This window comes from Chiloscyllium plagiosum, chromosome 11, assembly GCF_004010195.1.
Source record: "Chiloscyllium plagiosum isolate BGI_BamShark_2017 chromosome 11, ASM401019v2, whole genome shotgun sequence".
NCBI classification, from domain to species: Eukaryota; Metazoa; Chordata; class Chondrichthyes; order Orectolobiformes; family Hemiscylliidae; genus Chiloscyllium; species Chiloscyllium plagiosum.
This window is the reverse complement of record NC_057720.1, coordinates 65623666-65641823: the sequence shown is the minus strand read 5'-3', so window position 1 is coordinate 65641823 and position 18158 is coordinate 65623666. Positions and strand designations below refer to the sequence as shown.

Sequence of the window (18158 nt, the reverse complement as noted above, 5' to 3'; positions counted from 1 at the left end):
TAGTGCAGCTGCAAAAATAAACAAGGGGCCGGCATGGTGGCTCAGTGGTTAACACTGCTGCCTCACAGGGACCTGGATTTGATTCTAGTCTTGGGCAACTGTGTGTGTGGAGTTTATACGTTCTCCTTGGGTTGACATGGGTTTCCTCCCACAGATTAAAGATGTGCAGGTTAGGTGGATTGGCCGTGCCAAATTGCCCCATAGTGTCCAGGGCTCTGTCGGTTGGGTTGATTAACCGTGATAAATGTGGAGCTACAGGGAGGGTTGGGGCTGGGTCTGGGTGGGATGCTCTTCAGACCATCAGTGCAGATTTAATGGGCCAAGTGGCCACTTTTCACACTGTAAGGATTCTACGATAAATGTATCCAACAATGAGCTTATTTAATGTTGTGCACACCCAACCAAATAACATGCGAGCCTTTTAATTTTTGAATCTTCCCCGCTATTAGTTAATTGCCTTTTCAGACAATTTTGTTTTTTATTTTACTTGACTGACAGTACTTTACTCAGACTTTTGCAACAATTCTTGGCTGTTTTGTCTTCTGCCGCCTTTCATTCTGGATGCTGATTTAGCAAATAATGCTGAGACGTTAGGGTTGGGCAATTACTCTCAGCTTTCCTGAGCTGTGAGAGCCATATAAATCCCAGCAGTGATTGGTAAACAGGGATTTTTGCTAAAAACAATATCTGCGAGTGGCATACATAATGAGGATCAGGCTCAACTCCGATCCTTCTCCTGGCCAAATAACCCAGTAACCTTCAGCAGCTGGCCAAACATGCTAAATATAAGCAGTTGACTTATGGGATTATTTCAGCAGGTATCCCCATGGACCTAGATCACCTTAAAGAAAGAAAGACAGTGAATAGGAATAACAAAGAATCGTTTTCTTACACAGTTGCCTCTGAAGAATATCTGAATATTAAATGTACCATTATATATTAAGGGAACTCACTTGCTTCACATTCCCTTCTCTGAGAGCTCCCTCCTGATTGGTTAAGTACAGCATTGGTTGAGGGCAATGGTTGAAGAGAGTTCATTAGTTGACTGCTGAGAGACTCAATACTGGAACAAAGTTTCTTAAAGTTCACTGCCAACTCAGGATAATTCTGCTCCAAAAAAGATTGCTGTTTGCACAAAAGTTCCTCAATTTTTTTAATACACTGTTCGGTTTCAGGATTTGTTGAAATTAACTCGGATTTAGGTTGCATGAATGTACCCAAAGTCACATCCTGGGAATCTGAATGTTGACAATTGAATTCTTTCTCACATTCACTGCACTGGCTGCCTGCGATAGTCAAATGTTCTTTATCCCTCTCTATCATATCCTGGCTGTTATTAATAGACCTGCCGTGCTTGCTGCTTAGATTGTCAGAATTGCTCGTTATCTTGTCGCCTCCAACTCGAGTCTGTTTTACTTCTTTGTTCCCTCTGTGAGACGCACTAATTATATCATGAGTGCAGTGCAATGATTGTGCATGCTCAGTCTCGACAGCTTTGCTGCACATCCTGATTGTAACATCTGTTGCTTTGTCACTTGTTTCAACTGTTGCCATAATGTTTGCATCATGGACACTGATACAGTCTGTGTTGACTCCAAGAGTTTGTGTCTCTTTTAATGTTGTGATTGTTACGTTCACAGTACAGTCTCCACAGCCCACTGACCGAGTGAATGGGCGGAGGTCAAGTCTGTCGATGTATTTTCCCTTTGCTTCACTTGGCTTTGGTTCAGGAGCCTCAACGTTGCTTCGTAGATTACTTGTCATATCGGATTCAGGCTGGTCTTGTTGTTCATCTTGCTTTTCCAAATGCATAGCCTGGTCTCCTTGTGGTGTCTTTGGGTAGAGGCTAACCCTGATGTCATCAAGTGTCGCACCTTGGGAGTCAGACTTTCCTTCAGGAGTTCCGCCTTCAAACTGCTTCCCCAATGTGGAGGCAGTAGTTCTTAGTTCATTAATGGCAAGTTTCTTTGGGCTAGTGTGTGCCCCTCGTGCCAAACCCACCTCCGCTTCAGTAACCTGAATGCCCACATCCTTCATTCTGTGCTCATCACCTCCTACGGCAGATGAGGTCTGAAATAATTCATTGTGAGGAATAGGATCAAAGCTCTTGTTTTCACTTACTGCAAAAGTTGAAGCGAATTTATTTCGATAATCCAGGTCAGAAATTCTTTCATGTTTCAAACTGGCATTTGGCATAAATAATTCAGAGGATGGACTTTTACTTAAACATAACACTTGCCCTTCGGAGCCAATTGTTGTTATTGCTGAATGGCCTTGACTTCCTTTATTGATGCACTCCGTTTTGTTGATATTGCCATTGGCTTTTTCTTGTAACTTATAACTTGTATTCCGCACAGTGCTTTGTTGATTTTTTATTTGAATATGAAGCTGTTTATTCTTTTCCTGCAACATAAGTATCTGTTTTTTAAGTTCAGAAATGTTTTTTACTTGCTCCTCCACCTTTTTGGATTTATCTTGGGAAATCCTAAATTGTTCCTGTATCTGAGAGTGCTGTGTTGGTGTCAGCTTCGACTGTGATGTGGCGTCAGCAGTGGTGGAGTTCTCCTGGACAGCTACGTCAGCCGATGTACTGAGGACATCACTATCCAGGCACTTCAATTTCTGTTGGAATGAGGAACGGTTTCCTTGCTGTTCTTCCAAACTCAGTTCCTTGAAATCAGTGGGCACGCTGGCTGCCCGAAGAAAAGGAGGTCTCCCCCAACTTGGAAATTTCTCATTCCCTTTCGACCGTGCCCTGGTGTCAGATATTGTCTTTACAGATCTGTAATCGTGCTTGTTGCATTCTGATAATACTGGGTCGATGTTACACGGGGAACGTATGAATACGTTTTGAATACCAGTCACTTTATATCCATTAGCATTTTCCCAGGAAGGAGGTGCCAACCACTTCTCCCTCTGGTTTCTGCAGGGATGAGATTCAGTCGAGAGGAGCTGTGTAACGGGCATGCTGAAATTTCTTGGCAATGTGTTGCATTTTTGTTGCTTGGCTTTCTTGTGTATTTTAACTTTCCTGATGGTATTTCCTTTCTCTATGTCATCCACATACTTCAGAAAGTCTAGATCCAGGTGGAAACCATAAGGAGTTTCCACGGAATATGGGGATTCATTCTTTCTGTCTGCACTGGTGCACATGCCAGACAACTTGATGTTGGCTTCAAAACATTAAGAAAATTACTATTAAATAATAAGATTTGCATTTTACAAAGCATCCATGTAAATCCAGCTCATTAATTGTATAATCCTAATCAAAGACCTGTTATATGATGCTGACACAGATATAACAATTTGTATCCTCCTTTAAAACCATTTGCTGTTTTTAGAAGTCTAATAAAGTGAATCACACGAGTTAATATTTATTAACACTTCTATTTAATTTACAAGATTCAAATAACTTCAAAAATACATAATTGCCTTTATTGAGAGCTGACATTAAATTAAAATTTGCATTCAAATTTCTCCAAATTGTCACTGTTTTGGATTGTTAGGTTCAAAAGCTCAAGGGGTAGGTCAGTCATTCAAAGCAAGGGAGGGAAATTGACCCCAATCATGTGTAATTACTTCAGGTTTGGATCATCAGAAAGCAATCAGGAACAGAAAACTGCAGGAGTTACATTGCCTTCCCTCGTCAATGTCAACTATTAACTCAATGCAGAGAGCATGTACATCCAGGAATATAAATCATGGAATGAACAAAATCCAAAAAGCACATTGAAACATCTCTATCAATCTGCCCTATCATACAACTGTACCTTATGTGTCTAGATTATCTCAGCCTAGGTCCTGCTTCGACATACCAGAACCTAAACTTCTGTTGTGGTTCTATCAGCTTTGCACAATAATGGTGTAGAGTTATATTTATGCTGTTTCTCCAGGGACCTGTCCTTCTACCACTGAACTTATGGCTGAACAAAAAGTGTGTTGATGGCTGGTGTCAGGCAGTAAATACAGTTGAGAACCAAGCTGAGTACAGAAGGTACAGCAGGGAATTGTAATAGTAACAATGAGAATCAGAGATAGATCTTGCAAAAAGCCCAACGTAAAAGGAACTCCTAAAGTCTTCTATATTCACACTAATAGTGAAAAAGGTGATAAAAAGAGCAAGGATAATTCGGGACCAAAAACAATACTTACACTTAAGGGAAGAGGCATGAGTGAGTTGTTAAATTATTACTATACATCTGCCTTTGCCTGTGAGGCAGGTATTGACACCATGACATTGATAGAGGAGGAAATTCTCCAGAGCTGTCTAATAACATCTCAGAGCAAGTGGATTAGGAAATATTTTAAAATTAATCAGGAGATGGTATTGGATAAGCTGTTGAGAAGGCATGGAAATCAGATGAAATGTACCCTCAGTTACAGGTCACAGAATAAAAAGGATGGTAGCAAAGAGGATACAAAATTGGCAGAGAGATGGGAAATAGAGAGTAATGATTAATGGATTTTTTTGGACTGAAAGAGGTTTATGGGCGGCACGTTGGCACAGTGGTTAGCACTGCTGCCTCACAGCACCTGAGACCCGGGTTCAATTCCCGCCTCAGGCGACTGACTGTGTGGAGTTTGCACGTTCTCCCCGTGTCTGCGTGGGTTTCCTCCGGGTGCTCCGGTTTCCTCCCACAGTCCAAAAGATGTGCAGGGTCAGGTGAATTGGCCATGCTAAATTGCCCGTAGTGTTAAGTAAGGGGTAAATGTAGGGGTATGGGGTGGGTTTCGCTTCGGCGGGTCGGTGTGGACTTGTTGGGCCGAAGGGCCTGTTTCCACACTGTAATGTAATCTAATGTAATCTAATCTAAAAAAGGTTGGTGATGTAGTTTCCCATGGGTCAGTATTGGGGCCCTTACTTTTCCTACACATTAATGACCTGGATTCTGGTTTGAAGGGGATAATGTCAAAGTTTGTGGATGACAGAAAATTTGGGAGAATGGTAAACTGTGAGGAAGACTGTGTAGAATTTCAAAAAAACATTGATGGATCAGTTGAGTGAGTGGACAGGTGGCAGATGAAGTTCAATGTGGAGAAGTGTGAGGTGATGCTCTTTTGTGTGAAGAAGATGGAAAGATAGTATAAAATAGGAGGAAGTATTCTATAGGAGCAGAGAAACCTTGTGGATACGTTCATGAGACCTTAAAAGGTGGGAGGAAAATTGGAAGAATTATCAGTAAAACATACAGTATTCTAGGTTTTGTAAATAGGAGCGGAGAATAAAACCAGGAAGGGTAGGCCGGACCTCTATAGGACACTGGTTAGACTCCAGCTGGTTTATTGTTTACAGTGCTGGGCACCACACTTTAGGAAGGATATGAACACAGAGGAAGTGCAGAAGAGGTTTAACAGAAGAATAGAGATTTATTAGAAAAATAATTCCAGAAATGAGACACTTCAGATATGAGGGAGGATTGGAGAAGTTGGGACTGTTTTCCTTGGAAGTAGGTGAGAAGTTTTCAAAATCACCAGGTATCCGGACAGAGTGGATAAGGATCAACTATTCCCACTTGCAAATGACTGAGAACCAGAAGGCACAGTTTCAAAGTGCTCTGCACAAGAAGCAAATGTGAGGTGAGGAGAAAGCTTCTCCACACGAAGAGTACTTAGACCTGGACTGTACTGCCAGGAAGTGTGATGCAGGCAGGTTTAATTGAAGCATTCAAGAGGGCAATTTAGTGACTTATATTGAAACAAGGTGCAAGATTACAGGGAAAAGACTGAACTTAAAATGCTCAGAGAGCCGACACAGGAATGAACTGAATAACCTCCTGCACTATAATCGTTCTGTAATTGAGACAATCCCAACACAAACTCTTTCTTCAATCGATCAGCCATTTCATTTTTGAAGAAATTAACCAATCTAGCATGAACTGTTTCTGCAAAGCATTGTGCTACTACCCATTCCCTCAGATCAGTTTCTATTCAGACATTAGTTAAAGTCGAATTTCTGTGTTGTGCAATTGCACTCTCAGTCCAAGTTAACCGACAAGCTTACACCCATAGTACCTGGTATTCTGAGCGATTTAAAGAGAGTATCATAAGTTGCCTAATCGTCTACCACTTTCTAGGATCTAAACATATCAACGTCCCACATCTGCCTGTGTCGAGCTAACAAATCTGACTGGACGATAGCAATGCTCAGTATCACTGGGTTAGGGTGGGCAGGTGGGAGAGAGGAGACAAAATTCAGAGGATTTCTGTTCCTAAATGCTAACTAATGATGGAAACCAGATTAGTACCCGGAGAGTGTAAGATCTAAATGTAGCTCCAAAAGTTCACATTCACTCTGTTTGGGTTTCTGAAAGAGTATTGACATTCATAGTTCTTCGCCAATCAACTGCATCAGGAGATGAGAAGGAAAAGAAAGAAGTTGGTACCAAAATAAAAGATCCAAGCCATGTTTCCCACCCCCAAATCTGTACAACACTACAGGTGCAGTTACCCACTCAGAGGGCAATGCCCTTGAAACCAATTTCATTAAGAAGTAATGTTCCTACCTGGATGAAGTGTGGATTGAAGTATCTGTGACATTCTATTCCTTTGTTAGTAAACCAAACCACGATAAAGCGATAAATCAAACTGACTGAGCTGCAAACAGAAATGGAAAAATAACATTAAATGCTTAAATTTTACATGTTTAGCTTAAACAAACATTGCTCAATATTTTGTGTACCATCAGTAACAGTACATGTTACTGATTCACTGCACATGTTGCAATTTGCTACTACCTGATACTGCACTGGGCCTTGAGGTACAAAGTCCATTGGTAGCTAAACTGATGAAGCAGTTAGTACACAAAATCAGAAACTTGAGATTTATTGACAAAATTACAATAGATTTCTTTTCAAAAACATTTATGCCAATTTAAAAAAAACATTGACATGAGCAAATCACTGTGGTCATACTTATATTCAGAGTTCCAATTTCAACAAAGTTTGGAGATAACAATGCATGATGTAATTGCCTGTGGGTAGCCAAAGCCAGAAGTTAAGGTGAAAGTCAGTGATGGGGAAACTACTGGATGCAATGCTGAGGGACAACATTAACCTGCACTCAGAAAGGCATGGATTAATCACAGCCAGCATGGTTTTATTAATGGTCACATTTGACAATTTGATTGAATTTTTTAAAGAGGTGACCAGGTGTGCAGATGAGGACATGCATTTGACATAGTCTACTTGGACTTAAGCAAGGTTTGTGATAAGGTCTTGCGTGGGAGAGCGATAGCGAGGGTAAAAACACACAAACTCCAAGGAAACTGGGCTAATTGGATACAGAATTGGCAGTGTCAGGAAGCGGAGGGTGATATCGAGGGGTGTTTTGCAACTGGAAGCCTGTGTCCAGTGGAGTTCCACAGGGATCAGTGCTTGGGGCCTTTGCTGTTTGCGGCATATATAGACGATTTAGAGGGTTGATCAGTAAGTTCATGGATGATACGAAAATTGATGGGGTGGTAAATAGTGAGGAGGGTGACCTTCGATTACATGAGGATATAGACAGACTGGTCAGATAGGCTGATTAATGGCAAATAGAATTCAATCTGGATAAGTGTGAGATTATATACTTGGCAGGTCAAACAAGGCTAGGGAATATATGGTGAAAGGAGGACTCTGTGACATTCTGAGGATCAGAGGGACCTTGGTGTGCATGCCCACTAGTCTCTTAAGATATCAGGACAAGTAGATAATGTCGTTATGAAGACATGTGGGTTATTTGTCTTTATTAGTTGAGACGTAGATTTTAAAATCAAGGAGGTTATACTGAAACTGTATAAATGTTGCTTAGGCCACAGCTACAGTGTTGTGTATAGTTCAGGAATCCACATTATTGGAGGGATGCGACAGCACTAGACAGGGTGCAGGGGAGATTTACCAGGATGCTGCCTGGGCTGGAGAGTTTTAGTTATGAAGAGAGATTGGACAGACTCGAGTTGCTTTCCTTACAGCAGAGGAGATTGAGAGGGGGCATGACTGAGATGTATAAAACCAACAGGGGCATTGACAGGGTAAATAGGAAGATATTTCCTAGTTGGAAGAGGGATCAATAACCAGGAGATTTCGATTTAAGGTAAGGGGCAAAAGGTTTAGAGGGGATATGAAGAAAAGCTTCTTCATCCAGAGAGTGGAGGGAATCAGGTACTCCCTGCCTGTAAGGGTAGTAGAGGCAGAAACCCTCATAATATTTAAGACATATTTAGTTGTGCCCTTGTGATGACAGGACAATAAAGGCTATAGGACAAGTGCTGGAAAATGGGAGAAGAGTAGTGGTTGTTTTTGATTGACACAGACTTAAGTGACTGAAGAGCCTTTTCTGTGCCATATGTTATGGACCAGGCCAGACCCCCCTCAAAACATTTCAAGAAAGTGACCTGGACCCTAACTTTTCTAGTTGCTTTAAGCAGGTGTAGAGTGGATATTCCAGCAGTGATACAGCTGGCCCAACCACTATTTTTTTTTAAAAAAACAGAATTTATTTACAAGATTACTGAATGAAACACAAAGAGAACAGATATAGATTAACTTAACTAATCTGAAAGCCCAACAGACAATACTAATTTAATGATGCTGTTCCAAATACCTGCAACAATCCCCATAAAAAACCCTTGATAAAAAAGGTAAAATCAAATACAGGGTCTTACAGGACAGAGAGAGCTGGCAGCATGGAACATCCTTGTCCATGTAGCTTTTTTTGGATTTGAAACTAACAACTGTCCAGCAGCTCTGAACAGCCAGATTGCTTAAAAAAACCAAATCAGAGAGAAATTGAGCTGGGAGAACTGGCCACTCCCTTCTCATTGAGCAAGTGTTTTTTTTAAACTTGAAAGCTTTGCCTGAGGCAGTATCTGTTAGTTATAATCAAATTGGCCCTAAGGCCTATCCAAGCCAGACTTTTTGGAATCACTGCTTTTACAACCGCTCTGGGAAAAGCAAAACCTAAGGACAACATAACCTTATTAAAAGAGCAGCATCATTACATGACTATGACTACGATTCTATGACTAAATAAAGACATGTTTTGCAAAACATCAAATGAAATCCCTTCCTCCCAATGTGTTCTGCCTGAATATAGGTACTGTACATTGAAATTTGCACATAGCACTATACATTTCTAAATAGTTAATGCCCTAAGACACAATACAGCTTGCTTTGGATTTGTTGAGCAGCTTTGGGGTGTGATGACAACAAAATCCATTTCCTAAATATTCAAAGAAGTGCTTGAAACACAAAGGGACAGTGGGAATATTTGTCCCAGAAAGATCTTAAAGTGTCTGCAAAATATAAATCACATGCACGACCAATGGCAGAAACGTTGCCCCCGTACACAGGAGAGACAGAGTCTGCGAGTTTATGTTCCTCCAATCAGCAACTTTTTCTCCTTGCAGCCCCTCCAATCACAGCTTCCCTATCTTATGTCCTGGCTGTTCCATGAGTAACAGAATCTATGATTGGTGGAGCTATCATGGCAGGAGGAACGGGAACAATGACTGGGGAGCTGTTGTGGTTGGTCCTGCAGCATGAAGGTAGGCTAATTGGGATGTGATGGCCTAGTGGTGTTATTGCTAGACCTTGTAATCTGTGAGACCCAGATAATATTCTGTGGGACTTTGGTTCAAATCCCACTCATAACAGATAGTGGGATTTGAGTTCAATAAAAACTTGGAATTAAAAAAGTCTAGTGGTGACTTTGAAACTATTGTCAAATGTTGAAAAGTCCATCTGATTCAGTGATACCCTTAAGGGAAGGAAACTACTACCTTTATTTGGTCTGGCATACATGTGACTCTAGACCCACAATGTGGTGGAGTCTCAATGCCTTCTGGGTAATTAAGGATGGGTAATGAATGCTGGTGATAACCATTTTCATCCCCATTGTAAACTTGCTAATTGAGTGTTTTGCTCCTGACATTGGGAATCTCCTTACTGCCAATACTACCCCTATTTTCCCAACTTCCCTGCTGATACCCACATTGTTCAGTGGCTGGGAAGTTTCTGTCCTTTGTTCCTGCCTCACAGAGCCTGCTGGACCTGCTGAGTATTCCCAGCACTTTCTGTTTCCATTGCAGATGTCCAGCATACACAGTATATGGCGGTTATCCAGGAACTGTTGTCTTGCCAATGACAGAGTGATAGGAGGCACAGCACTGATGAAGACTTGATCTGATATGGAGGAAAAAATTGCTTGCATGTCAATCCATCAACAATGTGTTTCATGTCAGTGTAGTCTTCATTCTAGTGTTAATGTTTCCGCTGTACCTTGTGGCAGTTTGGCATGGCTAAAGGTTCAAAGGCAAAACTCACTGAAGGAAATGACTGTTTTAACGCTGCATGCACCATGTGAATGGTAGGGATTACGTCTCCGGAAACTACAACAGAAATAATTCACAAGATCTTTTGTATGATGGGGCTTCTGGCTCACCAGCAAAAACATAGATGGAGCCATTAGAGGGAGGACCTGCAGCACACTTTCAAGAGGAAGTCTCACCTCAAATCTGCTGCCTGACTTCCACAGGGAACATGGGCGGCAGGTGGAACCACACTCCCTGGACTCACGTGCTGGGAACCCAGGGCAAAGTTAACTCCAGGAGGCCCATGCTCAGAACAGGACAGTGGGGCATGAGGGCAGATCTTTGGGGTTGGGCAAAAGGCCTTCAGGGGAGGGAGTATCCAAGCAAGCAGTGGGGGGGTGAGCCTTGGTAAGTGGATATTTAAATCAAGAAAGGGGGCCACAAGGGAAGTATCCCAGCACCCTCTTTGCTGCAAGGGGTGTAGAGCAGGCCTACCTTGTGGACTTTGGACCCCTCCCTGAACTTGCCAGCCTTAAAATGGCAGCTAGGTGGGCAAAACCTCTTAAGTAGTCAATATGGAATGGGCAGGTCACCTGGCCTCTGTGGAATCTCTGATTGGTCAGAGGCTAGTGGTTAAGTGTGGAAGCGCCATCTGGTGGACGTTTGAGGCCTTGCGGCCTCTACTCCAGCAGCAAGGGCTCATACATTTCAGATATATATGAAAATGCAGGAAACTACAACAGGCTTACTGTGGGTGGTGTTTTGTATGTCAGTCTATTTTATTGATAAAACTTATGCTCATTGTTTCTCTCAAATTTGCACATTTCCTCCTTGTTCCTTCCTTGTTGTATTGAAAGTAAGGTGATTGTACCATCTCCTACTCAGATGTATTCTTTTCCCAGGAACTCAAAACTGTCCTTTTTTTTTAAGTGTCATCAGTCTTGGTTTCATCCCCAATTTACAGACTCAATGTCTTATGTTTGATTCATCTCATCTTCTCTCCTGGTATTTTGGTGATATCCTATATTCTGGATTTTAGCTCTATTGACAGTGGGAGTTATGGGTCCAGGGAAAAAAAAATTGCAAACCAACTTAAATAAGACTATGTTCATTTCCATGCCTACTTACATATAAATATTACATTTTTTAAACATCACACTCCAAAAGAATTAGGACCATAACCTAACCATGGCTGGCCTTCTACCTCAGCTCCAACGTTCTGCCCTCTTCCCTATCCCTTAATTATCTGAGAAACCAAAAAAAATATTAATCTCAGTCATAAAAATATGAAATGATGGATCATTCATGCCCCTTGGTTCTTCAACATCTCTTGCTCTGCTATCTCTTTTTCACTTGGATCACTATCTGTTGACCAACACTGGAAAGTGCACGTACTGACCTCATGTGAAGTAAGAGCTGGGAGGCCCCCAGTGGTTAAATCATCTGGGATCATTCTTTTTTTTTTTAAGATTCACAAATTAAGAAAGGCTGCTTGGGTCTGCTGTCCAAAAAACGGTTCCTATCAGAGGCTCAGAAACATTGAGGGAAGGAAATAAGTTGAACTATGACTGTTTTTTGTCAAACCTGTCACTGGAAACAAATAATTAACTAAAATTAAATACCATGTTGACTAGCAGTGCCTTTGATCAAAGGACTAACCTCTTGGTCAGGGACATAGAGCAGTGACTCTGTAACAACACATTCTTTGTGTTATTGACAGTACTAAACCTACTAACTGTTAACCAACTCCATGAGTAACCATTGGTCTTGTGCTCATGAGCTTGCACTGTTCCAAGTGTTGCGTTTAATGGCTGTCATAAAATGATCGAAGTACCTTTGTGTACAGATGTCATCATCGTCATTGGCAATCACTTGTTAACAATTATGATTGTTGCCCTAGGATACTCCAGTGTCACTGACTGTGTGCTGTGGCTCCTTGTATGGCTGATGAATCTGATCCTAGTGCCACATCTCCCACCACACCTTTGGCAAATGCTTCTGGGACCCAGAAGTGGTCCTTGGTCTTGAGACTGTTGGCATTCCTGTCTCCGGCTCCTTTTGCATACTTCCTCATCCCAAAGGATGTTCTCAAAAGAATTGTATCTCTTTATGCAGGAGTTTCCTCCACATTGAAATCAGGGTCTCCCATGCTTTGACAGCTCTGGGAGGAAGTCTTCAAGGAGTATTTGAAAAACTTCTTTTATCCTCCTCTTGTTCAAGCTCCTTCCATTAGCTGGGTGAAGGAGATTTGATTTGTCAGTCATACCTCAGGCTTCCTAAACATTTGGCCAGTCCAGCAGAGTTGGTTTCAGATGATCTTGGTTAGTGCTGTTAGCTGCTTCAAGGATGTTGATGGTAGTACACCTATCCTCCCAGCTGATGCAGAGAATCTAGCTCAAAAAGCATTGATGACAGGTTCTTCAGGTGACATCTACCTAGACCAGGTTTTGGAGCCATATAGAAGAGTTGAAAGGGTGATTGTTTATCACAAGGATCTTGGTATCAGCACACGTGTCATGATTGTCAATAACTCCTATGCCTAGTCGTCTGAAGCTGATGTATGCAGATTGGATGCGATGTTGAATATTTGTATGGATGTCAGCCTTAGATGAGGTACCTCATCAAATAGGGAAAACATCCACTTTTGGGAGGATTTCTCCATTGATCTGAATGGAGGATGAACTGGAACTTGACCTAGGATGGGTTGATAAAGGATTTGAGTCTTCTTCACATTGAAACTGAGACCAAATCTTCAATATGTTTCCACATAGATATTTAGTGAGGCTTGAAGCTTCTCTTCTGACAGAGCAGAGATGACAATGTGATCTGCATGCTGAAGTTCTACAGTAACGCCAGTGTAGGTTTCCTCTTGGATTTCAATTCATTGAGATTGAAAAGTTTTTATCTACCACCGGGAAACTTGTTCTTCACAAGATGAAGAATGGTGATGGTGAACATGGAGAACAGGTAGTGGGGGAGGGTGTGAGATGCAATAACATTTTCCTGCTTGATCCCTGTCTTGACATCAAAGGTGTCTGTCATATTACTCTTGGCGAAGACCATTGCTGACATCTTGTTGTGGAGAAGGCAATGGAAGTTGATGTTTTCACTGGAACGCCAGCCTTTGACTGAATCTTCTATAGCACTTTCTGATTGACTGAGTAAAAAGTCTTGGTCAGCTCGATGAAGCCTTTGTGGAGAAATTGATGTTGCTCCTGGCATTTCTCTTGGAGTTGCTGAGCAGTGGAAATCATGTCTAAAAGTTCCACAGTTTAGTTGGAAGCCACACTGACTTTCAGGAAAGATTTCCCGAGACTGAGAAGAGGCACCTAGCAAGATCCGGGCAATGATCTTCCCCACAATGAAGTTTAGGGAGATTCTCAGTAGTTTCCACAGTCCATTTTGACTCCTTTCATGAAGATGATGTTGATAGCAGCATCCCCGAGATCTCTAGGAATTTCTTCTTTGTCCCAGATTTTCTGGAACTGTTGATGATGGAGATGGCAGGTGACAGCTCTGATCCCACAAATCTTTGCTGGAACTCCTACAACCTTTCCATTTGTCATGTCTCTAATGGAGGTTTCAGCATCTGCCACACCATGTGGGAGTCCAAGATCATCTTTGATGGAGAATTGACAAATTTTGTCAAACATGTTCTCGATGATTGTACTGGACTTTAGGAGTTCTTTGATGCATTTTCTCCATTGGAGGCTGATGACTTCTCTGTCACTCAAAAGGGTTCTATCCATACACTGCACGAGTTTGAGGCCAAGCTGTTTGGTCCATATATTGCCTTGGTGGCAATGAAGAAACCCAGGGTGTTGTGCTTGACAGATGGAGTTTCAGCACCTTGGCTTTCTCAGTCCACCGTTAGTTTTTTATTTCCTTGTTCTTTTTTGTAATTCTGCCTTTGCTGTTTGATCAGTTCTTCTCTTTGCCTTGCTAGTGATGCCATATTTCCAGGTACAGAGAATTTTCCTCTTCTGGTTGAGGAGTTCTTGGATGAAGTGGTCATTCTCGTTGAACCTGTGTTGCTGTTTTCCGAACTTTTAGCCAATGGTTTCTTCACAATGTGAGAAGATAGCTACCTTCAGCTCTTTTCAGATTTCCTCCACTCCATTAAAACAAATTTCTTTGGAGATTTTGGTGGAGACATTGTTGGAAGTTTGCTTGTCTGCTGGGCTCTTGAAGCTGCTCAATGTTGAGATTGTCTCTGAACTGCTTCTTCATCTTCAGCTACTTCTGGTAGCACTTACTGGATACAGATGAGGTGATGGCCTAATGGTATGATCATTAGACTATTAATCCAGAGAGCTAGATAATATCCAAGGGACCCAGGTTCAAATCCTGCATTGGTGGAATTTGAAGTCTACTTTAAAAAAAATCTGAAATTAAGAGTCTAACTTCAATTTACTGGGAAAATCTCATTTGGTTCACTAATAGCCTCTTGGGAAGAAAATTGCCGTCCTTACCTGATCTGGCCTACATGCGATTCCAGACCCACAGCAATGTGTTAAATTGCCCTCTGGGCAATTAGGGATGTGCAATAAATACTGATCTAGCCAACTGCACCCTTACCCTGTGAATGAATAATCTTTTAAAAAATGAGCTGGTGGTCTGTTTGCACTAGTCATTGTTTTGGTAATGGAGGAGATCTTTAAATCTCCAGAAGGAACAATGACATAGTCAAATCAGGGTGCCAGGGCTTTGAGTGTTGATGCAGCCAAGAAGTCTTAAACTTCCCTTTTTGGCAGAGCAGTGTGTTGGTTGATAACTAGCAGATGTTCTGCAGATTCAGTGAGCACCAGAATCCCAGAGTGTTGCAATTCCTGACTCCGTCCTTTCCATTGGTCCTGTGGTCACAAGCATACACTGTTCCAAGTGAGGTGTTTAATGGCTATCACAGATCGATTTCAATAACTTTGCACGCAAAGGTAGAGCTTATATCATACCGGCAAGTCAGCTGGTACACTAAAGGACACAACTGCATTTCTCCAACGTTCTCCTAATCTCTCCCAATTAATTAACAATATTAGAGATTCTCTGTGATTGCAGAATGTGGGAACTTCTGGATACTGGCGTGATCAAAGGCAAGTACAAGTGAGACACACAAGAGGACCCAGAGGGCAGGAAATTAGGAGTCTCAGCCTTTGCAATTGTCTTACAGTATTGAAATTTTCTCAGCTAGCTTGGAGGAGACCAAGGGCTGCAGTTTGCCTGAACTGACTGACCATAGCATTGTGGTCCAGGAAGCCATTCAGGGGTGGGGGTAAGTCAGGACGAATGCAGTGGTAGAACTGCACAATATAATGATGGGATTGACAATGTTCTCTGCAGCAAACAGCAAGAGTCAGATGGCTGTATTGTCTGCCCAGTGCCAGTGTTCAGCTTGCTGCTCTGGGCCAGTGAAGAATTTTCAGTTGGAAAGGCAGGATCCAATGGTTGTTGTACATGTCTGATGTACTTGACTTCAGCCATCTTCAGTCACATCTTTCTCTTGCTCAGTTTCAGGTTTAGCTAGTTCATTTTCTCTAGCAGTTAAACTAGGTTCGGATTGTGGTCTGAGAGGGCTTCTTCTACTGGGTCTTCTCATTCTTTGTCTAGCAGGACACCCACAATAGCTTCCACTCCAGAAAGATCACTGGCTACCTTGTTGGTATTGATACTCTTCCAACCCAGTGGAAATACCAAATGGGATGTGCCACCATCTTTAATTCCCAAAAGGTGTCCAGACGTTGCTTTCATACAGTTTCACTTACCAAGAACAATTCTCAGGGCAGGAACGTCCTTCATTTACCAGGAACAATCCTGAGGGCAGGAATGACCTTTGCCTTAGCAGGACATGGCAAAATTACCTCAATTCTTGGCTTGGGGTAGTGAGATTTATTTTCAAACTTTATTGAGATCCTTTAGATACTCAGATCTTTTCACTGCTACTATGCTGCTAAGCCAGTTTCTATCGAAAACTGCTGATCACTTGATGAGCTCCTTCTGCAGTCATTGTCAAACCATTTATCACCTTTTGACCTGACAACATCAGTCTGCCTTTCTGGTGTAGACTGATTCATTGGAATAATAAAAAAAAATTAAAATCAGCTGACGTTTCTCTGGCAGCCATCTATATAGACTTGTTGTTTTGCTTTTTGCTGAGCTCCTGTGTGTAAAGTGATTCAGTTTCTTGCAGTTAGAGCACGGCTTTTCCCATGCTGGATATGCTTTCCTTGCTAAAAGCCAATGGTGCAGATGCTGAAAGTCTGAGACAAAAATAGAAATTGTTGGTAAAGCTCAGCATCTGTGGAGAGAATTCAGAGTTATCCTTTTGGATCTAGTGATCCTTTTCCTCAGAACTGTACATTTTCAATAAGTGTGAAAAGCAAACAGTAGTTATGTGTATTATTAACAATATTCTTAACGTAATTATAGATTGTTAGTCACTCAGGCCCAAGCACCGATCCCGCAGCAAGGCATGGAAAATGCACATCCAATTTAACTCTCCTAGTAATTAAAAACTGCAGACTTCATTCAATAGCTGACTCTTTTACAGCTCTGCAAGTCCATACATTTCAGTTATTTTTAATCAACCTGTTCAGAAATGTTATGGGGCATGTGGGGTTTGAAGTCAGGCCTCCTAAATCAGAGGTAGAGATATAACCACTGCACTACAACAGCACTCAATCCACCCATTTCAAGTTGCACAAATGGCACCTACATTGCAGCTAGAAGTCACATAACTATGGCACATAACTGAGGGTACTGTCCTTGCCTCTAGGTCAAAATATCCTGGTTCAAGTCCCTTCCATGACAGATGTGACATAACCTGTCTGAATAGGTGGATTAAAACATGAGATGCTTTTATGCTGGTGTGGATTCGTGCATTTTTCCCGTCATAATATCCTATATCATTTTCCCATTCTATGCTAAATTTCCCACAGGAATATTTACACTGAACTTGTATGGTACAGTGGTAGTGTATCTGCCTTGAAGACAGGGCTCAAGTCCCAGCTGTCTGGGAGGTGTGTCATGACAGATTCATTTGAAATACATGTACATTAGCAATTTTTATTTAAACCTCAATTTGTTTTTGCAGGATTGCTAAACAGAGTGGCTTAGAGACCAGTGCATAATTCACTGTGACTCTAGTTTACAAATGTGAAGGTAGCTTTAAAACTGGTAATGAGTGCCAACAATTCAAAATACAATTGAGATCCTTGAAACATACACCAAACTTAATAGTGGAGATGGACCAAAGTGCATTATGCAAGAGTTTGAAACTATGGATGGTCCACAGAAATAAAAATAGCACCATCTAAATTAGAGGATGTTTGTGGCTAACTTCATGCTGATTAGGCAGCAAGGCAGCTGAAAAATGTTTGCAGCATGATCAGATATATGATATTCTTGATGACACAATGGTTGTTGTACCAGTACAAACCACCTTAATGCAGTTTACCTCAGTGCTCATTATTATAAAATAATGAATCAGACAACAACTTGTAGGTTTGCAGAAACTGTTCTGCTTTTTGTTAAATAGATGGTGGTGCAGTAACAGGATTGTATGCAGACTCCTACCCAGGGCCTACTCACTCCCATCTGCTTTCCTCCTTTGTTTTACTTTTGCTCCTGCTCTTGTGTTTTATTTTCCTTTACTTCATTTCTTCTCTTCTATGGTGGGTTGGCAGCAGCAGCAAGAGTGGGCCGCATGCGGAGTGCTGGATGTGGCAGCTCCCGGCGATAGGAGACAGCAGCAACAAGGACATTTGGGGCAGCAGCAGCAAAGCTCCACCAGCGATCGGGACAGTGGCGCTAATGGCAGCAGACTCTGCAAAATGGCGGCACTAGCAAGGTGCCATCTGCCACTTAAGCAGGA

The 18158-nt window shown here is 41.8% G+C and overlaps 1 protein-coding gene across 5 annotated transcripts in view; it reads right to left on the bottom strand.

Annotated features, from left to right (window-relative positions):
• LOC122554489 (KN motif and ankyrin repeat domain-containing protein 1-like) overlaps positions 1-18158 on the bottom strand; it is a 133652-nt gene that overhangs the window by 20271 nt on the left and 95223 nt on the right. For 4 of the 5 annotated variants that reach the window (XM_043699597.1, XM_043699598.1, XM_043699595.1 and 1 more), the window contains exons 2-3: positions 6504-6594; positions 954-3173 (exon numbers count right to left, since the gene is read on the bottom strand). In XM_043699597.1, the coding sequence (XP_043555532.1) occupies positions 954-3173; positions 6504-6537 (2254 nt within the window). In that variant the 5' untranslated portion in view covers positions 6538-6594. Of the gene's footprint in view, positions 1-953; positions 3174-6503; positions 6595-9972; positions 10057-18158 lie in introns of those variants that run through there. The other variant, XM_043699596.1, reaches the window with a different exon arrangement.